At 38.8% G+C, this 24,937-nt stretch overlaps 1 protein-coding gene across 1 annotated transcript in view; it reads right to left on the reverse strand.

Annotated features, from left to right (window-relative positions):
• Window positions 1-24,937, reverse strand: part of csmd2 (CUB and Sushi multiple domains 2) — a 443,344-nt gene that overhangs the window by 213,941 nt on the left and 204,466 nt on the right. Inside the window, exons 6-10 of the mRNA XM_041809040.1 lie at window positions 20,101-20,213; window positions 18,261-18,338; window positions 12,551-12,638; window positions 7,970-8,094; window positions 1,467-1,588 (exon numbers count right to left, since the gene is read on the reverse strand). Coding sequence (XP_041664974.1) covers window positions 1,467-1,588; window positions 7,970-8,094; window positions 12,551-12,638; window positions 18,261-18,338; window positions 20,101-20,213 — 526 coding nt within the window. The remainder of the gene's footprint in view (window positions 1-1,466; window positions 1,589-7,969; window positions 8,095-12,550; window positions 12,639-18,260; window positions 18,339-20,100; window positions 20,214-24,937) is intronic.

Genomic DNA, 24,937 nt, shown 5'->3' on the forward strand with positions numbered 1-24,937 from the left:
CATTCATTGTAAGTTTCATAGCAGTTTTGTTTTTTCTTCTTTTAAACTGCTGACAATTCCATATAATGTGCAATAATCATTAACCAGATGTTGAAATGTTCAAGTACTCCTGGGAAAAGAGACCAAAGCTCTCAGACTTACAGCCATTACAACAAAATATGTCCAAATCACCATTTTAAAGACCCTGTGAAGTGAAAATAAATCTGTTTTAAGGTTTGTTGTATGACAGGTCAGTGTGTTATGAACCTCCAGGTCACATTTCAACCAAACAAAACATCTCTAGGTTTTTAAAATTAAGCTTCAAAATGATGAAAAGTGAGGCAGTAAAATCTAATCCAGGATGGTGTGGGCGTGTCTGTTGAATAAGGTGAAGCCACGCCCACTGAGATGAACTGCTCTGTGATTTTATATTGTAGTGTTAGAGGGGCGGGGTCATTTCCACTGTGGGCTCATGACATCATGAGCCCAAATATTGGGCCCTCCCACATGAAACCAAGCCAGGAAAGAGGTGAAAAACTTTCTAACAGTCTAAATCCAGAATTCAGTCACATGTAGATCTCAGTGTCTTCACATGTTTACAGCAACCATATTCCAACGTATCCAGAGTGTTTAGACCCAAATTATGGATTTCACTTTACAGGGTCTTTAAACTCAATAGATCAAGGGTTGAACCAACTTTTCCCAGTGTTAATCCTATTTAAAACTCATTTTCTACTAATCTCTGCCACTTTTAAGCCACTATCGCCACTGTTTACCCTTTCTACCACTTTTGTTATGACAGTTTTGGCCTCTTTAACTCATTTCTGCTACTTTTAAAATCCACTTCCAGCACCTTTTTGGCCAGTATTTGCAATTTTTTTTCATTTTAGCCATTTTAACCCAGAAGCCCTGGTCGCCTACACCAGTGCTTCACAATGTGGAGGTTGGGACCCCCTGAGAGGTTGCAAAGGGGGTCGCCAAGTGCCTTTAAAAAAAAAATATTTTTTTAATGATTCTAAATTGTATATGTTACCCATTATGATGGAAATATAAGCATAAAATTAAATGAAAAAAATTAGATTAGCTGATGATATCAATGCATGCCTGTTTAATCTGCAGCATTGTTAAAATAATTCTTTTAAAGTGTCTAATTCTGATTGCAAATTGGATATGAATTATTGCACTGAAGGGTTTTTGTCATTCTTATATTTGATGAGAAAAAGTACAAAAATGAAGAATGTAGGATTTTTGTGGACTATTGAATGATTTCATTTGTCATGCATAACATCTCTGTTGCAAAAAAAGCTTAAAACAGGTATTCTGACACCAATTTCAGGTCAAAGAAATGTTGCACCTTTTACAATTTAAAAAATTGCGGGAGGCCATATTGTGATTTAATCTAATTTTTGATTAATTGCCCCACCCAACAGTGAAAATATCCTGGTGAAGGTGAAAAAGCAGTGCTGTGCTGCTGAGTCTCTCTCTACCTTGGACGTCTCCGTTGCTGTGATCACCCAAGTACAGTTTGCATTGTTGTCATACTGGACCGGATAGTTTGGAGAAGTGATGACGCCACTCGGCCCTCTCAGCTGGCCTCCACACATCGGTGCTACAAGGGGAGACACAAAGGAGAGATTTTAAGTCACTGACAGAAAAAAGCAAACATTTTGTCATTTGTGAGCCACAAAAAATGTGAAACCCCTCCGGGGATGCTTTTAAATTCACAAGTCATGATGGTGTTTGGCTGCTAGGAGTGTGGCTTCATCCTTCAACGACCTCAGCCTCCACCTGTTGAAGTTTCTTATTACTCTTACTTGCAGTTGTAATTCCCTTCTTGTGCGCTGTCAATATTTTATTGTGTTCTTCACTTGCTGTTGAAAAAAACCCTGTGGGGGGTTAACAACTTCAAGTCAATCTTTACTGAGTAGCATGCACAGCATCCCAATGAGCAGTGCTGTCAACAGAGTTACTGTTTAAAATCAGTCTGTTTGGCTCATGGTGCCTTCAGTGTTCCCAGACTCAACAGAAAGCTAACATTGCTTTTGAAGGTTCAAGCTCTTTGGTAATCTTTTTACTCTTTAAGAAAGATCAACAAGCTGTGAACCAAAGAGCTATCTTAAAATAGCTGCTTGGTTAATTCTTGGTACCAGACTGCAGCTCCATTTAAATTCAATTAGAAAGTCCTGTGCAGTGGTTCCCAAATTGTACGCAGGAGTTAGCGCTGTTGTTTCACAGCAAGAAGGTTCCTGGTTAGCTTCTCAGTAAAACCCTTTCTGAGCGAAGTTTGCATGTTCTTCCCGTGCATGCGTGGATTCTCTTCAGGTTCTCCGGCCTCCTCCCACCACCAAAAACATGCTCGTCAGGTTGATTGGTGACTCTGAAATTGGCCATAGGTGTGAGTGTGAGTGTGCCTGGTTGTCTGTCTCTATATATGTGCCCTGTGACTGACCAGCAACTAGTCCAGGATGTACCCCACCTCTCGTCCAATGACAGCTGGGATAGGCTCCAGCCCCCCCCTCCCAAAATGTCCACAAGCACCAGTGTGCAATGTGGACATGCCATATAATCAATACAGGCATTTCTCTCACCAATCAGTATCTTTCAGTTTCTCCAATGTGATGGCTTTGATACCACACTTCTTTGAAAATGAGTGTCATATAACAGGGTGATGACGTATTTATGCTTAGGTCGGGCTGGAGTGGCTGAGTGCAGGACAGCAAAGGACAAGAAACAGGGAACCAGTGTGCTTCAGCGTATTACGGGGCAACAGACCCCAGAGTGAGTGAGTCAGTGGTATTTTTGTTGACTAAATGTGTTAACCAACCACCTTTATTTCTGAGAAAGACGAGACTAAAACTTTTCTGCCTCTCAGATGTAGAACTGCAGGGATCCCAGGTTTTGCAGGATGCATTGAATCCACAAATATGATGAGGTACCACATTCATTTGGTTCATATCCAGCTGTGAGTTCTGTTTTGAAAGTTTCACTGATGGGAAAATATAACATGTAGACCAATTATTCTTCTTTGGTATTTCATCTGAAAAGAGTAGCAGAGCAAACTAAGCTTCAAAGGACAATGTGACTTTTCTGTTAAGGCCTAAGGGTGCCTGCATGGCAAAACTGTTAACCACCCTTTCAAATTAAAGCAGCGTTCCTAATGAGTAGTTTAAGGGGACTGAGTTTGTACCTGTCTCAATACGTGGAGTTTTACCGGAAAGTTTCCAAAAAGGGGCTGAACAAGCCACCCCGATTTTAATGAGTTGCGTTTAAAACAGTTCCTTTGGGTGTTTGAGCCCCACTCTCTGCTCCACCCCTCCCCTGCCCACTCGCCCCTATTAAAATGCAAGAAGAACTTTGGCAAAGTTAAGAGGAGAGTAAAGAAATTAATTTGAGTTGTGCTGACAGTGAGGGTGACCTTAATGAAAATAACAGGGAAGAGAGGAAGCCCGGTAAAGCCGTCATATCCGTCCTATTTTTTTTATAATCACGGGGATCATCGTCTGTATTGATATGAAAGTGCAGCAGAACACCGAGCAATAACAACGTGACGTAGAAGAATAGCTGCAGGTCAGCGTGACCAGAAAAAGCGTCTGAAAGAAATTTGCTAATGATACTGCTGTGTAATGATGACTAATGCTAATTTTGGATACGGATCTTCCATTTTTCCTGGATGATGTTTAATCTTCATCCAGGCAGAAAAAAGGCACAGCACCAAAGGTTAAATGAGGATAATAGAATGTGATATTCTTAAAGGGCAATCTCACCGACATCTCTGAAGATGATATTTCAGTCTTGAGTGTTTCTGTACATAAAACAGAAAGCCACCTGAACGAAGCCTGAAGTCAAAAGGCTCAATTAATGAGTTCATCTTATCTTTCTTATTTTTACTTCAGAGAACAGTAGAAGTCAAACGTGTCAGAACAAGAGCTTCATCACTGTTGTTGGTGACAAAAAAACAGCAGAAGACTTTTCTGGAATACTGGCAGCTGACAGTATCAGAGCTCTACCACCCCTGTAATCCCTCCGAGACCAGCCAGGCCCCCTCCTTAGCACTGGAATTTAATTTAGGTAAAATTGGATCAGTCCAAGACAAAAGACAAGAATGGGGGCGTGTGGTAAGCCGGATTTCTCAGATCACATTAAATGAAGTGGAGTAGCAGAGATGGCCTATAGGTGATCTTAAAGAGGATGGAATGCTGCAGGTGATTACATTTGAATAATCTGTGTGAGATTGAAAGCTTTTATTGAGGACACTGAAACAATATGGCTCGCACATCCAATTAAAACAAAACTATTATAGCATTTAGCTGAAGCACATTCTATTTTCTATAGAACTTCAGCCTCAACTCCACATGGTGACGGCGCCAAGATCTTACAGAATGTGACTAACAGTAGAAGCTCGCACCGCCACCCCTTAACTCATAATTATGACTTTTAACCTCATAATTATGACCATTTATGTCATAATTTTGACTTTTTATCTCATAATTATGACTTTTTAATCTCATAATTGACTTTTTATGTCGTAATTGTGACTTTTTACCTCATAATTGTGACTTTTTACCTCATAATTGTGACTTTTTACCTCATAATTGTGACTTTTTATCTCATAATTGACTTTTTATCAGTGTTTATCTCTTAATTTTGACTTTTGTCTCATAACTATGACTTTTTATCATAGTTTTGAGTTTTATATCTGTTACCTTTGACTTTTTATCCCATAATTATGACTTAGGATTCTACTTTTTCTTTTTTTTTTCTTTAAGAATTGCCTTATTTCATATTTTCCTTTTCATGTGGCATAAATGGGCTTCCGTAGTTCCGTGATGTAACAGAACCTAATCTCTGGTGCAAACATGCATCAGTCCTTTCAGGGAGTGACATTAGCTCAAAGCACATCAGCATTGTGCATAATTTTGAAATGTGGTACCTTCCACTGTTTGATAAAAAACAAAAGACTTACACTGATAACACTGGGTTTATTCTACATGACTATTTTGTTCTTCATGTGCACAGATCAGCACTGAAAAATGCCCCCAAACTTTGTAGCAACTCCTGTTACTTAAAATATGAACCCAGCGTTAAAATCTGTGTTGAAATCAGCAAAAGTTAATTAGTTAAGTTAATTAGTGGGCTTAATGAGCAGACAATTATGATGCATTCAAGGTCAGCTCAGTAAAAATGACAATTAGTAAAACATTAAGTTTTCAAATGTCACATCAAGAAGATTATTTTTTGACAAACAATGTCAATAATTAGTTAATCACTATCAATCAAAAATGATCTTGTATATCTGTTTTGTAAACACCATACCTCAACAATGCTTTGAGGTATTTTCTTCAAACTTTGTATGAGTGTTTGTTTGTACTCAGTGATGGACTGGTTAGATTTTGGACATTATAGGTCAAAGGTCAAGGTCTCTGGGCCTTATGTTCATCCTGTAACACTGTCTAACAAGGATGCTTTAAGGGATTTTCTTCAGCCTTTGCACAAATACCATCTCTGATTCAAGGATCAACAGATTACATTTTGGAGGTCAGTGCTAAAAGCCACACCAGCCCTCCTCCTTGACTTTACTTTACTTTCAACATTTTCAATCGCACACTTTGCAGAGTCATAGCAGCATATGGTAGCTATTTAATCATGTATTTGTTTCCATCAAAGATAGGGCAGTTTAAGAGAAACTGAATATAACATCTGTGCTTGGCCACTGCAGTAAGGACTCAGCTCTGGTGCATCAGGCTTACACTCTAACATGTGAGCTTCAAGTTGGCCCACTTTACACGGCAGTCCCGTTAATCTTATTGCAGCCACTCACTGTACACAGCTGCTCCCTGCAGCTAAAAGAATGTGAACATAAACAGTGGGGCTATCAGCATTCATCCTGGTTAAATCATGATAAAGCCCACAATTAGTGCATCTTTTTATTGTGTTCATGTTTTATTGTCCCTTTCAGCACACTTTGGCTAAGCCAATGCAACGTCTCCCTGCAGCCACACTGATGTAAAGACACCTTTACGTCTTATTTGACTTTAAAAACCTCAGACAGCTCAGTGGACAAATCAAACATCATCTTTACCTTGTGTGATCAAACATATTTTCTCTTCAATCCCCTTTTTCTATGGATGAGTTCATGCCATATTTCTTGATCTACTCCAAGTTCCTTTTTTTTTTTAATATATTAATAAAAGCAGACACTGAGCGTGCTGTCACACCAGGCCCAGTTGTTTCAACACAAGCAACATCAATCCATGCCTGGGCCCACTTACATGTGTTCTCGGTCTGATACAGCAGGTGGCGGAAAGTAGAAGAAGCTACCATGGCAACCACTCAGGTCATAACCTGAGAGAAGTGTTTTTTTTTTTTTTTTAAGATTTATTTTTGGTAATTTTTGTGCCTTTATTTGATAGGTGAGGACAGTGGATAGAGTCGGAAACAGGGACGAAAGCGGGGGAGAGACATGCGGTAAAGGGCCTCTGGCCGGATTCGAACCCGGGCCATCCGCGTACATGGGGCGTGCCTTTAACCACTTGGCCACCTGCGCCCTGTTTGTTTGTGTTTCAACCTGGCTATAAAACCCATCCTGCCACCATGGATGTTTTTTAAGATGTCAGCAGCATCATCAATCTACACATCTATGTGCTGTTGAGTGGATTAAATGGGCTCACACTGCATAAATACAGCAGTTTTTGAGGTGACAGAAGACTTTTATTGCCTTTGGATCTCATGTCACTTGTGTTCATCCGTAAGGTGAGTCATAACAGACCGCTCATTGACTGAATTCTGATGACTGCCTCCTTGTTTGAGGAAAAATGTGATCATATTGCAGCGCCATGGAAAGAGGTTTAGTTTTCACGATGGCGTCATATAGCTGATACAACTCGCAGTTGCCCTCACAACTCATCCAAACTGTGCCAGAGTCCACTTGAATCGCACCTGAGACCACCTCCCCAATTAGCCTGGGAACAGTTCATGAGCATTCACACTGACCAAAGCGAACCGGACTTTAGGCTCAGGTGCACTCAGATCCCCTAATGTGAAGCCACTAAAGGGTAATCCTGATATAAGATTTTAAGCCTTTCACTTCCCAGATATGAGACTGAAATGTAAACTGAAGAGGTTAAAAGCTCTGCAAAGCAAAGGAATAGTTCCTCTTACATTTTAACAATACACTCATTATAATGTAAAACACTGATATATGAAATAAATGAAACTCAAAGAGATTGGTCAGATGTTTAACTGGTACTTTGCTTTATCATAACAATCTTGCTAATGGAGAAGAGAACAGTTAAAAATACCAGGGCTCAGGCTCAAAGCGCAGTGAGTCATTACTTTGTTTCTGCCAACATGAGCTACATAAGTCAGAAATTGCATAAAGCTTTGCACTGATCAGAGATGCTTGAATTTGTATTTCTCTCAGCCTGTGCTTTTAATGTCCTCAACAATGTGCAATCTTTTGAATTTACGAGGAGAAAGTTTTACAGATTACACAATGTAAGATAAAAAAGCAATGCCTTTCATCTGTATTTCAAGGTTACTTTGCTTGGCATTATTTTCATCTTCAATCAAATATTTCAACCGAGTTAAAGTAGATTAAATTTATGTTGCTGCAGCAGGAAACTGAAGCTAGGAAGCACATGATTACCAGGGACAGTCAGATTGTATTTTCCTGCTTGTCACATAACGGTCAGAACTGTAGAAGACATGACTGATGGGCAGCACAACGCCAGCATGGCTAAACAGCAGGAAGCAAAGAGCGCTGGCTGCAGGTCAAAGTCAGAGCGGTCACAATAATAAAACGGTTAACACAGAATCAATACAATAAAGAAAAAGGCGGAAACGATGTAGGAATCAACACGAAATGGGAGCACAAATACAAGAGAAGACATCAATGTCAGGGCATCTGGGTATGAGAATTGTAAATGGAGGTCATACTGGGACTACTAGCATAACACATGCGCTTAGATTGACAACCCACATGAGTCCTTACCTCTGCAGATGGGCCGATCGTCACTCCAGCCTACATAGCTGTCTGTCACTCTCAGACAAGTAATGCTTTTTGAGCCCTGCAGTTCATATCCCTCGTCGCAGGAGAAATGCACCGTGGCCCCTCGCCTGCAGTTAAATTACATAGAGTGAGAAAACATCCACATCAACAGCATTTCCTGCAGAAATCACTGTGTAGTGCGAAGAGTGCATGTCAGGTCAACAAGCAAAATGTGTGTATGTATATTTTTGAGACTCTGGCTCTGATATCTAAAAGTTCTGCATCGTGGGTGACGGATGTCGCCCATTTGTCTGTGTTACACTTTACCACTGATAGAGACAACAGCTGGGACAGCAGTGAAACTCTAATCCCTGCAGTAATATCAGCCACAGAGGCACGCTGTTATTGTTCAGTGGTTTAAACTAAAAATACTCCAGTGTGCACATTTCTATCTAGTTTAAAAGCAGACTTTACAAGGCATGGCATTTGGTTATATGCTGTACTTTTTTTCTTACCTGTCACTGTGGCTGGTGGATTAATAAATCTACAGTCATCACATTTTTTTCCAAGCCACTTTTATTTTAACGATCAATATAATGTAATGAGGTTTGAAATATTAATCAAGGCTTATACAGACATGTACGAAAGTATTGGAACCCCTGGAATTTTTCCAGAAAATACACCATTTCTCCCAGAAATTGTTGCAATTACAAATGTTTTCGGTACACACGTTTATTTCCTTTATGTGCACTGGAACAAAACAGAAAAACATAAGAAAAAAGACAAAATTGACATAATTTCACACAAAACTCAGAAAATGGGCTGACAAAATTATTGGCACCCTCAACTTAATATTTGGTTGCACAGCCTTGGGAAAAAATTACTGTCACCATTCACTTCCTACAACCATAAACAAGCTTCTTACAACTCTCAACTGGAATTTTGGACCACTCTTCTTTTGCAAACTGCTCCAGGTCTCTCAGATTTGAAGGGTGCTTCTTGCAACAGCAGTTTTGAGATCTCTCCATAGGAGTTCAATGGGATTTAGATCTGGACTCATTGCTGGCCACTTCAGAACTCTCCAGCTTTGTCTCCAACCATTTCTTGGTGCTTTTTGAGGTATGTTTGGGGTCATTGTCCTGCTGGAACACCCATGACCTCTGACGCAGACCCAGCTTTCTGACACTAGGCCCTACATTGAGGCCTAAAATCTTTGATAGTCTCAGATTTTATGATTCCTTGCACACAGTCAAGGCACCCAGTGCCAGAGTCAACAAAATAACCCCAAAACATCTTTGAACCTCCACCATGTTTGACTGTAGGTACTGTGTTCTTTTCTCTGTAGGCCTCATTCTGTTTTCTGTAAACAGTAGAATGACCTGCTTTTCCAAAAAGCTCTACCTTAGTCTCATCTGTCCACAAAATGTTCTCCTAGAAGGATTGAGGCTTACTCAGGTACATTTTTGCAAACTCATGCAAGTCTTTGCATTCTTTTGCCAATTTTTCTCTTCTGTCCACATCCAGGGAGATTAGCCATAGTTCCAGTGGAAAAAAGAATTTCAAGATCTCTGGAGATGGTCTTGTAACCCTGAGATTATTCAGATTTTTCCAGAATTTTGCTTCTTAAGTCCTCAGACAATTATTCAGCATACCAAGAGATTTTGGACAATTCCATGCTCCCAACTTTGTGGGAACAGTTTGGGGATGGCCCCTTCCTGTTCCAACATGACTGTGCACCAGTGCACAAAGCAAGGTCCATAAAGACATGGATGAGAGAGTTTGGTGTGGATCAACTTGACTTGCCTGCACAGAGTCCTGACCTCAAACCCACAGAACATCAGTGTGTGACCTCACAAATGTGCTTCTGGAAGAATGGTCAAAAAATCCCATAAACAAACTCCTAAACCTTGTGGAAAGCCTTCAAAGAAGAGTTGAAGCTGTTACAGCTGCAAAGGGTGGGCCGACGTCATATTAAACTCCATGGATTAAGAATGGGATGTCACTTAAATTCATATGCGAGTCAAGGCAGGTGAGCAAATACTTTTGGCAATATAGTGGTATGTGCTAATGACATGCCAATTCAGTGGTAATCTAAATTTGTACATCTCTGTAAAAATGTATTTGCATGAAACTGCAGCTGACAATCTATTTAAACTAAAACAATTAAACTTGAGCCACCTTTCTTTAATGCCAACCAATACCAGAAACACATAAAAAGATTGCTCTGACCTCATTAAAAAAAAAAAAAAAAGAAAATCCAAAGTTTTCCTCTCCTCCTGACAGACTTGCAGCTGTTACTGTGGCAAAGTATTCACCTTAATTGTGAATAAATCACTTTGAAATGTGGTTCTTGTTGGGCTATACTGCTAACATGAGTGCAAGTTAAGGCGCTGTAGTTTAACCTACATTTAGATGATTCAAAAGGTGGACGGTGCTACTCTGGGATGACATGCATGAAACTGCAAAGATAAATCAATGCCTTATAGAAAGGGAATCTTGCCTGGAGGTCATCTGGCACTAACCATAGCTTCACCAGAGTAACTGAGAAATCCAAGCCCAGAGGCAGACACCACCACCAGCAAGGGTTCTGAGATTGCATCAGTGGTGAACTGGGAGATCATTTTGAAATAAAACTGATATAAATTTAAGAAATTGCAATTAAGGAAATGTGGCTTTCATGACATTCTGATGTGCACTAATTAGTGTCAGTTGTCAATCATTTCATTAGTAAACTTAATCAATTAAAAACTAAATTAGATTTCATATCCAGGAGACATTGGGAGTAAAAGTAATTAAAACACTGGTTTAATTGTATTTTATTGTATAAGAAAGCTAACAAGGACTTTCAACACTCAAAGTGAGCTTGAAAGCTCCATGCTTTATTTTGAAAGTTCATTAAGTCACAACAGAAAAATTAAGCTGATTTAAAAACCACAAAAACACAGATAAGCATCTTCTTAACCCAAATTTAAAGACCCTGTAAAGTGAAAATGAATCTGTTTTTAAGTTTTATGTATGACAGGTCACTGTGTCGTGAACCACTAAATCAAATTCAGTCAGATAAAACATCTCCAAGTTTGTAAAATTAAGCTTCAAAATCATGAAAAATGAGGCAGTAAAATCATCAGTTGAAGTAGCTGAAGCCACACCCACGATCCTCTCAGGTTTAAAAAGTGCTACAATCTGAATTTTGACCTTAATATCAGAATGTAGCTGCCTGGCTCTGTGCCTGAGAAGAGACAAAGTCTGTTTCTGCCACAAATCTCTTTTATGATGCTTTAAATCATCCATAGACCACTGTGGCTGATAGATTTGATAAATTTACCTCACAATGAACAAAAAAACAGCATTTAACTGACTGTTAACTTTCAATAAAGGCAGTGACATCAGCTAACAACAGACTGGACTGAGATGAACTGCTCTGTGATTTTATATTAGAGCAGTGATACTCAACGTGTGGCTCTGGAGCCACATGTGGCTCGTCTGTGAGTATTTGTGGCTCTATATGTCTTAATTTTTAATATATTTTTCCCCCAAAAACTTTAAAAAAGGGAAACTTTTTTGCCATTTTTTACAATTTTTTGCCATTTTTCACCCCATGCTGCTTTTTGCCATTAAATACCACTTTTTTCTTACTTTTTTGCCCAGTTTTGCCACTTTTTGTTTTTGCATTTTTGCCACTTTTCGTTTTTGCCACGTTTTTCACTATTTTTTTTTCTCCCATTGTTACCCATTTAAGCTACCTTTAGTCATTAAATACCACTTTTTCCTAGTATTTTTTCCCCATTTTCACCACTTCTTTTTGCCACTTTTAGCCCATATTTGCCCTTTTTCACCATTTTTTGCTACTTTTCACCCATTTAAGCTACATTTTGCCTGTAAATACCTCTTGTTTCCTCTATTTAGGCCCATTTTTGCCAATTCTTTTTGCCACTTTATCCTATTTTTGCCCTTTTTTTTTGCCATTTTTCACCCATTTCAGCTACCTTTTGCCACTTAATTCCCATGTTTCCTATGTTTTGGCCATTTTTGCCACTCTAGACTGCTTTTTTCTCATTTAAGTCATTTTGTACTCATTTTGTTGCCACATTTTTGCCACTTTTATTTTATGCTACCTGGTACTCCTTTTTTGTTACTTCTCACCTATTTTTGCTACTTTCTGACCCTTTTTCCTCTTTTCCTTCCCCTTTTCACCCCTTTTCACCCATTTTTGTTGCTTTTTGGCCATTTTTGCCACCTTTCACCACTTAGATTGTGGCTCTTGCAAAGGTATTTTTCAACAATTTGGCTCTTTGGTTGAGCAGGGTTGAGTAACACTGTTTAAGAGTGTTAGAGGGGTGGGGTCATTCCCTACTGTGGGCTCGTGACATCATGAGCCCACATAATGGCCCCGCCCACATTAAACCCAGCCAGGAAAGAGGTGAAAACTTTCTAAAAGTCTCAATCCAAAATTCTGTTACATGTACATCTCAGTGTTTTCACGTTTACAGCAACCATATTCCAACATTTCTAGAGTGTTAAGACAAAAACTTTAGATTTCACTTTATAGGGTCTTTAAGTGTCGTTTAAGTTGTTTGCTCTTACCTGAAGTCTGAGCCTTTCCGTTTCCCCCGATCTGGAATCCCTGGGTCTGGACACATGTTGTGTCCCTGTGCTACACCCATCTGAGACACTAACAAGAAAAGACAGACAAGAGGGAGAGTTGAGGATGACAACAAAAATTTGATCAGGCTTTACTGGTTGCATAAAGTAGTACTCTAACACAGTAATAGGGTCAGATTATGTGTTCATAAGTCTTCTGATGTCTTTTAGAAACTTTAAGAGATGTTGCAGAAGCAGACTGTTTGAAGTTTTCTTTCTATCCTGATATTCGTCATCTGTCACTTAACCCAGCTTTATATTTCCATTAGGAATTTACAGAATGTGATAAGGGCTTATAACAGCTCTATCCTTCTCTTATTGTCTCATGTAAAAAATTTTATGTCGATTGTATCAACTCCACACAAAATAAAACAAAACTAGAAAACATTTAGTTTCCTGCTTAACTTTTATTGGCATGCACATCCTCTCCAAAAGGGATCTTTATTTTATTCATGTCAGTGGGTGGAATACTGTGAAGGGTAAAGTGCAGCATGCGGTCAAAAGGATTAGACCAGGAGAGACCGTTTGACCGGGAAGGGTGGGTCAAATGTCTGTAGGGGTAAAGAAATGCGACACCTGCTCATTGGCCAGGATCCCAGATTTAAAAAAAGAAATAGCTGGTGAATAGTTTAAAAAAAGGCTGGCAGGTTTCAGCAGAGGGAGAAAAGGCAGAGAAATTGAATGATAGAAGGAAACTAGATAAAAAATGAACATATAAAAACACATTTTCAATGTTCATTTCTTTCCATTAGAGGTTAGAAGTAGTCAAATTAGTTAAATGGAATACTGGAAATAGAGATATGGAAATTGAAGAAGGTAAAGCAGAATTACAGGCATTAAAGCAATGCAAATTACAGCAAAGGATTGAGACATAAGGTTTGAAAGCAGAAGATAAAGTGGGAGGTTGAAGTGGATAAAATGAATAGTGAATGGCCTTGAGGCAGGATTATCATTAATGCACCCTTTTCTGTTCGACAGGTTTTTCTGAAACCCTTCCATATCTGTCTCTTTGTGTCAGCTGACACATGTGTCGGGCTCTTAATGCTACAGATGTTCACACAAAGCTAACCAAAACAATGAATTCAGCCAGAAGGTAGGAGAGAACAAGGGCAAGGATGACGACCGTGGCACCGATGTGATACCCCTGCCGCTGGAACGTCTCTAGTCCACACTGTGAGCCCTTTGTGTCTGAGCCTCTTGTAGCCGGCATCGCACCGCTGTCTGGCCAAGGATGGCTAAAAAAAAATCATGAATGACTTTGAAACGGAGTTGAAACCTTCTCCAATCGATAAAAGTACACGTTGCAGAGGGAACAGTTCTTCTGTTTTTAAAAATCTGTGCAATTTGCTGACCATGTCAAGGTTGTTTACCTTGCGCATTCACCCTTCAGTCACTTATGAATCTAATTTTTCTGCCATGAAACTGCAAGTTCAGTTCCTACAGCAGCTTGTCCTTGGGCCTAAACCTAAACAGAACTGTGGGCTCTCATCATTACCTGCATGAATCCACAGTGCAGCGAGAGAAAAAGTTTGTGACAGGCTGCGATGAGGTGATTAAACGATGTCACGATTAACCACAGTTTAAAAAGTCAAGGTTAATTAATCCCAAAGGCTCCATAACTCCATGTGTTTCTGTTCTCACATGCACAAAGCGAGCAGAACATTACTTTTCAGCTTAAGCTGCACAAAAACAGAATAATGTGACACCAGCTGTGGTGTTTCAGCAGCCCAGCTGCCTCTTAGCAGCATAGCTTCTTAAGCTATGCTACATTAGCCGTATGATATCAGAGCAGGATGCTTCATATTGACCAACGTGTAAAGAAGTTAAAATTTCACCTGGGCATTTTAAAATAAGTTTGCTGCAAAGGAAAGACTTGATGCTGTGACTTTTATGCCTTTGATTTATTTAGGTAAGGTTCTGTACATGCGTGCATCTTTCCAATGTTCAAATCAGGGCTATTCAATTGGTTCAGAATGGAGGCCACTCCCTGAAAAAGCTTCTACATGAAAGGCCAGTGCTGCGAAAATTATTATGATTGTTATTGCCACTAATTCAAATATTAAAAAACAATAACCTGAGTAAATACAAAATGCATTTCTTTTAAATGATGATTTCATTTATTAAGGGAAAAAAGCCATCCAAACCTACCAGGCCCAATGTGAAGAAAGTCGTTGTTGCCTTAACCTAATAACTGGTTGTTCCACTCATGGTGGCGACAACTGAAAGCTAGCATGTGGAATAACTGGTAAAGAGCCTTTAATACGGCTGTGGCAAAATTTTGGCCCACTCTTTTTGCAAAATTGTTTTAATGCAGCAACATTGGAGGGTTTTCCAGCATGAACGACCTGTTTAAAGTCATGCCACAGCATCTCAATCAGATTTAAGTCAGGACTTCCACAAGGCCACTCTAAAACCTTTATTTAGGTTTTTAAACCATTCAGAGGTGGACTCGCTGGTGTGTTTGGGATCATCATGTCCTGCTGCATAATCCCTGTGCGCCTGATCACCTTCTCCTTTAGGATTTTCCGGTGGACATAAAAATCCATGGTTCCATGAATTACAGGAAGTGGTCCAGGTCTCCTCTGGTCACATAATGAATTGTATTTACTTAACAGAAAGCTCTGGATATGTGACGCTTTTAAATGGTATGTCTGCAGGGCAGAAAGTGTGATTTTATAGTGGAGCAGAGCTTATAGACGTGGAAACGACAATTCTCATCAGCCCTTGCATACCCACCATGCTTTGTGCTCCACTTGCTTGCTTGATTTTACAGCGCAAAAATGACGAATGCATGGCGTAGCAAGGAAGAGGCGAGTGACTACGTTTTTTTGACTACAGAGGCTCCAATGACTTTTCAATCTGACGTGTGGAAACATTTTGGCTTCCTGGTGAAAGTGACGGACAAACAAAAGACAGTATGCAGCGCTGCCAGACTGCAGCGGCACACCTCATGGGGAATACGAGTAACATGGGGAGCCACTTGATAAATCATCCATCCATTTAGTGGTGGACAATGAAGGTTTTAAAAGGTTAGTAAACACGCTGGAGCCAAAGTATAAAATAGGTGTAACATTGAGAATGTTTGAAAAACTAGACTTCATGCAATAGGTATGCTGTTTTATAAACAAGGTCCAGCTGGAGCAGTTTTTATTTTATAAAAAGAACTTTTAGGTCTCCCATACTCCATCCTATTTCCTTAATGCCCTGTTTGTTGATAGAGCTTTCAAAACATTGAATCATCTCTAAGACTATGCACACCTACGACATGTTTTTTGCACATATTGTTATATTTAAAGTGCAATCGTTTCATAAATGCCATTCATTGTTATGTTTTTTTTTATTTTTTCTATACTTTTTTTCATTTCTAATAAATACTGTACCGCAGATCTGTCACAGAGGTAAATACTGTATTGTGAGATTTTAAAACCGATACATTCCTACTCATTTTGATACTCCCACCACTAATTTAACACTAGAACCACCGTGGTTCTCTACATACCTAAAACAGCCAGCAGGTCAGATTTACCTGTCATTAAAGTGCCTTGATTTTCATAAATAGCACTGATCGAGGACTGTTAGTTAACCACTGACATTGAACAGCTTATTAACCACAGATAGCAAACTAGATCATTGTTGGAAGATGATCAGTCACATAGAAAATCGTCTTTGGACTGATTGCTAATCCCAGAACTTTCTTATCACCAGATCTTCTTTATCAAAAGCACTGACATTACTGTTAGATATTAACAATGGTAAATGTCTTTTTTCCCCTGTTGTATTCATGTTGAAGGTTGATCTATCGACTTCTGGTTAGGCATGGTTACAATAGAGAGAAGGTATTTCCATTGCACCATCTATTGATTGCTGGTGTGAAATAAAATAGTGGGAAAATCAAGGCTTTCTTATGGGGTAAATTTGACCTGCATGGTGGTTCTAGATATAAATGCCCATTAACACAATTTGTGTTAAGGCATAGATTTTTTTATGACACCAGGTGTTCTAAAAAAAAAAAAACTTTTAGGAAAAGTCAAAGACTGACAGTCTTTACAACTGTGTACACATCAAGTAAGATACAATTAAAGAACAGCCTTGGGTAAATTTTACCCATCGGCAGTTCTAGTGTTAAACAGATGGCCCACAAAGAAGATACTTTTAATTGCTCCATAACGAAGATGAGACATTACAGATGATTTTTACCCATGTATAACATTACATTGTCTACATCAGTGGTTTTCAAACTTTTTCACCCAAGGCATACCTAAGGTTGAGCCAAAATCTCAAGGCTCAACATATTTAAATGGATACAAAAAAGACTTTTTAAATAATGTTACAGTCAAGATGGCCTATAAAAGGTAGATAAAGGGGAGAGCTTTCTGGGGCCCAGCAAGCAGGGGGTCATGGAGATGGCAAAAGGTGGCAAAAATTGGTTAAATGTGATGAAAAAACATGGCAAATTGGGCAAAAAGTGGCATGACAAAGTCAGACATGGATGAAAATTGGTAAAGAAAAAAAATGGCCAAACCATGGGTTTGAAATTGGCAATAACTTGTTGAAAGTGTCAAAATAGAGGCAAAAATGGGTTACAAGTGGTCTAAAAGGATTAAATGTTGTAAAAAAAAAAAGTGGTAAAATGTTTTAGAAGTGATGATAAAGGGTAGAATAGGGTAAAAAAAGTGGTAAAACAAAGGCAAAAGTGGGCAAAAATTGGCTAAAAGGTGGCATAAATGAGTTAAAGTGTCAAAAAGGTGGCAAATAAATCACAAGTGGCTAAAACGTGGTAAAAAGGGTTAAAGTGGCTAAAACGTGGTAAAAAGGGGTTGAAAGTGATGAAAAATAATGGTAAAAAATGGCCAAACAATAGCAAAATTGTGTGAAAATTGGCAAAAGGGTAGCAACAATAGGTTAAATGTAGCAAGAAGTTCCAAAAAAAGTGGCAGAAATGGGTCAAAATTAGTAATAAGAAGTGACAAAAATGTAAAAGAAGCAGCAAAAATGGTTTAAGTTGTCAAAACAAGTGGCAAAATGGTAGAAAAAAACTGTTAACTTGGTTGAAAATAGCATAAATAAATTATTTAAACACCGATTTCAACCCAATAATAGCTTGCTATACTTTTCAGCTCTTAATGAGGTAACTGTTTGCCAGGATGCTAACACCAATGCTACTGATCCAACACACATACACTGACTGGGGAGGTCCCATTCTCTGGGGGTTTTCAGGGGTCCAGCCAGATCTGTGGGCAGGCCTGGTTCCAGTACTTACCATAAAGTTGAAATAACAGTGTACAAATCCCCATGGCACACCTAGACTTGCCTTAGGGCACACCTAGACTTGCCTTAGGGCACACCTAGACTTGCCTTAGGGCACACCTAGACTTGCCTAAGGGCACACCTAGACTTGCCTTAGGGCACACCTAGACTTGCCTAAGGGCACACCTAGACTTGCCTTAGGGCACACCTAGACTTGCCTTAGGGCACACCTAGACTTGCCTTAGGGCACACCTAGACTTGCCTAAGGGCACACCTAGACTTGCCTTAGGGCACACCTAGACTTGCCTAAGGGCACACCTAGACTTGCCTTGCCACATCCTTTGAGAGCCACTGGTCTACATTGTCAGTTCAGAAACAATCTTGTCATTCCAGGTTTGTTACTTACACACTGATATCTTGTGGTGGTTGTCCTTGCTGGGCAGCATCTTCACACCTCGAGACTTTAGTTCTGTCATCTTTTTAACTGTAAAAGCAAAACATAAGCATTTTTGAAGATGGCAGAAATTGTGTTTGTGAAATCCAAAAGTGTCTGCAGCAGTCAACATATACGACCCCATGCAACATTATCCACACCCACTCCAGTGATGCTCTCTGCAGCTTTACCAAAGCAATTAAAGATTTCAAAAAAGCCAGCACACACTAACAGATAAGAAAGTAAACAGGTAATACTTTAATGTCTGTCTGAAATTTGTCATTGCAATCTAATCAATCCTCACATCACAATTACATCTCATGCTGCAAAAAGAAAACGTGATTGTGATCCATTTAAGTGAAAAAGAGAGCAAAATAATTCATAATTTCGTTGCAATCCACTAGACGTTAGGTGTCAGGAAACATCATCACTGTAAGTAATTAGGATCAGAGGCATGCTATACGAGGAGCCAAATCACTTTTTTATACACAAGAAAAAGATGAGGATTAAATTATTGAGTTTTATGATAATTACTGGCAAGACAAAAACAAAGTAATCACAGCAAAGTAAGAGGCTCATCTGAATGCATATTTATTCACCAATTTCAAAACCACCATCAGCATTGTCTGTGCACCCCTTCACACTCATCCTATCTAATTATTCTGACGCTTCCTGACAATGGAACTTTATTTGTTTTGCACAAATGTGCTCGGTTTCAGCTGCATTGAAATTCAATCCGAGTCGTGTCAAAAAGTCTGTTTTTAATGTGTCTGCAAGAAAAGTCACAAATGAAGAAGCTCCCTTCAGGTAGCATGATTAGCATAAGAGGAAAATTGGTATAATCTTGTTTGTAGTATAGGAGCTGAGCTTCTGGGTGGAGAGTATTTTTTAAGGGGCTGTTTTCTGACACCAACTGAAATAAAAGTAGTAAATTAAATAAATAAGGCAAAAGAAGATATCCAATTAACAGCAGTCTCCTAATTGGAGTCAGTGTTTAATCTAGTTAAAGTCTAAATCTCTATTTTTCCTGATTTCCTCAGGATAGCTGGAGTGACATCCTTGGAGATCACCTTCTATGTGGGGGAACTCATCATTTTTCTGTGCACATCCCTTCTCAGAGCTGATCCTTGAACCTCTAAGAGTGATGGGATGGAAAATGGATGCACAGGAGAGACAGGATTTTGTGTGTGTAAATGTGTTTGTGCACAATAATGTGCCTGCAAAGACTGTTTCTTTTTTCACAACTGTTCTGCCGAAAACAGTGAGATAATTTCATATTCTGAAAGCTCCATTTTTTTTTGTTTGTTTGTTTTCATAAAAGCGATGCAATGAAATGAGGCAAATCATGAACTAATCTGCTCTATGAACCCGATCCATGTTGTCTATCTTACTAGCTCTCCCTTTTTCCTTTCAGATTTGAAGCATATTGATGCTCAGTTTTGTCTTGAAAGTTTTGTGGGTCTGCATAAAAAAATGAGTCCCACTAAAGTCATTGCTGTCATTTATTTACATGTCAAAATATCACGGTAAACTGCCAATCATGCGGGTATGGAAATGCCATAAAAAGTTCCTAAAGTGTCCAAAAAAGTGACAGTTTATGATTTGAGAAAAGCGATTCATTTCAGGTCTGTCAGCTAATGTCTCTGCCTGTGCACATGTGAGAGCTGTATTCTGATTTTGACATGAGGAGTTCAGAGGATCACAACATTGGAGAGTCTTCCCTGGTGTAAAAATGTGCATATATGCACAGGAAATATCCTTCTGCACATGCCACAAAAACTATTTAAAATATCTGAAAGTGTCTGTGTGTTACCTTGGTACTGGGCGCTGAAACCTCTCAGCTTGTGGTTCCCATCTGAGGTAAAGTGCAGTCGCAGCCAGTTCTTGCTGCTGATGATGGGGGAGGGGAGGTTGGGGCCGGTAAACCTGTGGACACACAGATGGACAGATAAGAGGGCGGATCAGGATATTGGCATTTAAGCACATTAAATGGAGCACAATGCAAACTGTTGTAAAGATTCATAAAGTCTTAAAAATTCGATTAGAACCTGAAATCAGAGATTAGCTTCAGTCTAAGGCAGTGGTTCTCAACCTTTTCAGCCTGCAACTCCCAAAATAAAGATGCCAGAGATCAGGGACCCCACTGTACCTGAAGGCCATGAACATTCAAGAATAGTCATGTGCAGACAGGGCCGTCCAGGAGGGGGGGTTAAGGGGAGAGCTTTCTGGGGCCCAAACTGGGGGCCCATGGAGTTATTAAAAAGTTACACTGTGAAATCTTTACTCTTTTTTCTTGAATGATAACAAGTCTTATCAAAGCACGAAAAATCTTTTTGAATCATTTGTGCCATAGTATAAAGCCATCTTAAAAATAAAACTCCGTTTTTGCTTAGCAGGATTAAAATGAGTTAAAAGGGGTGAAATTTAGATAAAAGTGACAAAATAGGTTCAAATAGCAAAAAAAAAATAAACATAAAAAGAGGTAAAGGTTGTTAACAGTGGTAATACTGGCTTAAAAGCTGCAGAATTTGGTAGAAAATGTGGTAAAATTAGATTAAAAAGTGGCAGTTATGGGTATAAAAGGGCAAAAATGGCTGGAAAAGATGGTAGAAGGGATTTAAAAAGTGGGAAAAATTGGTCTTAACTGGCAAAAACAGGTTACCTGAGGCAGGAAAATGGTCAGAAATAGTTTAAACTGGAACAAATATGGCCATAATAGTTATTGAATGTGGTTCAAACAGGTGAAAATGGGAGTAAAGTGATGAATAAGGGTTAATTGTGGCAATAATGGGCAACAGAGGAAACTATGGGTGGAAAGAGGTAAGACTTTGTTTTGTAGTGACAGAGACTGCAGAAAATTGATGGAAAGTGTGAAAAAATGGGTAAGATTTAAAGAAATGGGCAGAAAAGATGGTAAAATGGAAATAAAAAGTGGCAAAAAATGGGTTTAAGGTGTCAAAAATGTGTCAAAAGGGGCAAAAATTGTTTGGAAAAAGTGATGAAAACAGGTGTAAATGTGGCAAAATTGGTGCAAATTGCACAAAATTTATGAAAAGAAACAAACTGGAAATATTGGGTGAGAAAGCGGTTAAAAAATGGCACAAAAAACACTTTCAACATTAGAAGCCAAAGCCAAAGCCCAGTTTCTGACTTGTCAGGGGTCCTAATCTGCATACCTGTCTGCAGACTTACTTTTTACGGATGTTTCAAACATGACTTTGATTTCAGCCTAAATCACATCTCTGACCATGTTTTATTTTACATTTCCCAATGTATGCATATATTTTCATTTAAAAAAGATAAAATATACGATTTGAAATCATTTAAAAATAATCTTAGGTTTTTTAAGGTATCTGGTGACCCCCTCTCAGTGTCTCAGAGTCCCCCACGTTGAGAACCACTGGCCAAAGACCTGAAATGACGCTCATCGAGACTGAATAAAAATCATATACTCAGTTTGTGCAGCAAGCAAACATGGAAAATTTTATCGGACAACTTCTCAGTAAATGTAGGCAAACAATGATTTAACAGCAGACATCTCTACTGCAAAAACAAAGACGAGCATAGATACGGAGTCTTGTCTCGCCCTCAGCTTCCCCTGTACAGCAATGAGTATTGAAAAGAGAGCAACATGGAGCACGCAGATGGTCGAGTGGTTGAAAGCGTGCACCATGTACGTGGGCGGCCCGGGTCGAATCCGGCCTGTGGCCTGCAGCCTGTCTCTCCCCACTCTTGTCCCTGTTTCCAAGTCTATCTACTGTCCTCCTCTATTTTATAAAGGCACAAAAAGGCCAAAAAATAAATCTTTAAAAAAATCAATTAATAAAAGGAAAGCGACACTCCATCCATCTCCCAGATCCTTCCTGTTAGAGATACATTTGTCTTTGTAGTTTTGATATGCGTATGTGTTAATGTGTGTGGTGGCCGCTGGGGCGGCTTTAAATGTTTCAAGAGTGGCCACCAAAAAAAGAAAGCTTGGAAACCTGTGGTCCAGCATTCAGTAAACGTATCAGTTAATCAAAGGCAGCCTCATAGGTACTGTTCACTGAGAGTACGATGTGTTCCTGTGTGAGAGCAGACCTTTTGATATGAATCATGAGGATTGATGCACACATCTCTGCATTAATTGTGCTTCTCTGATTACATTATCGGATTTCTCAATCATCATTTATTCTCTGCATCAATTTACATCACGAGGAAGGCTTGTGCTTGCTTGTGCTTCAGTTACATACCATAAAGCAATAATGCAATCCATCAGATTTCCAATAAAGTCAAGCCCAATGGCTGGCATTGTATTATAAAGGCTGTCAGAACTTACCAGTCTTCCCTCTGATTGTCTTGTTTGTTTATGGTAATTGTTCTGATGTTTCAAAATTAATGTGGCCATGAATGTGAGATGTTAAAATGCCTCACCTTTAAGATCTATTAAAGGGAGGGTCTGGTACTCTGGGGGACCTTTAATGTTAACGACTCTTAACCAAACGGTGACCCAATAAAAAATGAGAGTTGGAAAGAGCAGCACTGGCATTTACAGAAAAAAGAACACTCCGTTTATTGCTTTGAAAAAGCAAAGGTGAATTATACTTCACAAACACTTATAGTGCCTCCTGATCTGTATGCTAATGAGGGCTGTTGCTTACTGGGCACTTCTGCAGTTGTTAAATCCAAAGTCATTTGGGGACACATTAAGTTTTATCTTGAGACACACTGAAACAAGTGCACACCCACAGCCATGCACACATGCACACACTTTTACGCTCCAATTTGCATGAATTTCAATTCCCCATCAGTAAATTACATTTACCAACCATGTCCACCTCGTCTCCCACCCCTGCACATCTGCCGCCTTCTACAGAGGACTCCGATACTGAGGAACACCTCTGACCACCACTTACTCATACCGAAGCAAAGGAAACATGCAGCAGGGGGAAAAAGAGGGGAAATAAATAACTGCATCAATGAAAAAGATTTACATAATATACTGTACTGCAGTGGTTCTCAACGTGGAGGCTCCAAGTCTCTGAGGGGGGTCTCCAGAGGACTTGGAAAAAAATAAGAACATGTTTTACAGGATTTCAAATTGTATATTTTATCATGTTTTATGGAAATACAGTGCTTAACAAATTTATTAGACCACCTGTCTCAGAGACCATCCAGCATCATGTAGCGCTTTAATACGGACTCTTTCATTATCAGTGAGCTCTCCACGTTTTACCATTTTGAACAGGAATGAGGAATTTCAAACTGAATTCACCCAAATTTGAGCCGGCTCACTGGGCTTCTCTGAGAAGTCAGAAACAAATCAAGCATAACATTCAACCACTAAAACTATTTTTCTGTTCAGGAATGCAAGTAAATAACTATAATTAATCAAGAAATAATAATGTGCTTTATTATTTTTTTCCATTTTTTTTGTAAATCAGTACATTTGAAAATTCATGGATTACAATAATAATTATATTTTAGCATTAAAAAAATAACGTGGGTTAAAGAGCTTCTACATATTGGTGTATTAACCATTGCAGAAACATACAAAATGATTTTGGTTTTACCAATTTTTACCATTGCTGTTAATTTAGGGCAGCTGTGCCATAAACCTTACTTTAGACAGTTGTTTAATAAATTTGTTAAGCACTGTATATACATAAAATTGACCAATGCAAAACAAAACACAGTCATTTAGTAAGATTCCTGTTGAAATCAAAGACCGAGACCTGCCATTCTTTGGGTCCTAATGCTAAATGCATTTATTTGTGCCACTTTTTAACCACTTTTCCCACCCAATTTCAGCACTGTTTGACACTTTTCATCAATTTTGAGCAATTTGCACAGACTGTGCTTATTTTTGGCCACTTGTAAACCTGTTTTCACCACTTTATCCCACCAATTTTTGCACTTTAAACCAATTTCTGCTGGTATAAATTACATTTCACCAGTTTTTCTACCCATTTCTTCAACTTTGGGCTTTTTGTTTTAACTTCTAGACTCTTTTCACCAGTTTTCTTCCCATTTTTGCCACTTGAAAACAAATTCTTTCCACCTATCCTTGCCTCTGTTTATCCATTATTGCCACAACAAACCCTTATTCACCACTTTTTACAATCATATTGTCAATTTTAACCACATTCACTAATTGTTATGCCCATTTTTGCCAGTTTAAACCATTCCTGCCACTTTATGCCTTTGATATTCCCTCAGTTAATCAATTTTTGCCAGTTTAATCCAATTTTTCCCACTTTTTAAATCCAACTTCACTACCTTTTCCACCCATTTTCACCCCTGTAAACCTGTTTCTGACACTTTTCAGATCTAATTTCAGCCTTTTTTCTAACAAATTCTGCCAATTTTAAGCCAATATGACCTTTTTTTAACCACTTTTACCATGTTTTATGTTCACTTTTGCCACTTAAACCCGTTTTTGCCACTTTTATCTAAATTTTACCACTTTTAATCAATTTTTATGCTGTTTAAGTAAAGGGATTTATATTCTTTTTTTTGTTGGCTTTATAGTATGGCACAAATGAATAAATTTTTTTTTTTGCTTTTAAAAGAGTCAATATTATTCAGGAAAACATTTAAAAAGTATAGCCATCACAGCACATCTTTCTTTTTTTATTATTTTTGGGCTTTCCGTGCTTTTATTCAATAGG

The sequence above is a fragment of the Cheilinus undulatus genome, linkage group 16, assembly GCF_018320785.1.
Source record: "Cheilinus undulatus linkage group 16, ASM1832078v1, whole genome shotgun sequence".
Lineage (NCBI taxonomy): Eukaryota > Metazoa > Chordata > Actinopteri > Labriformes > Labridae > Cheilinus > Cheilinus undulatus.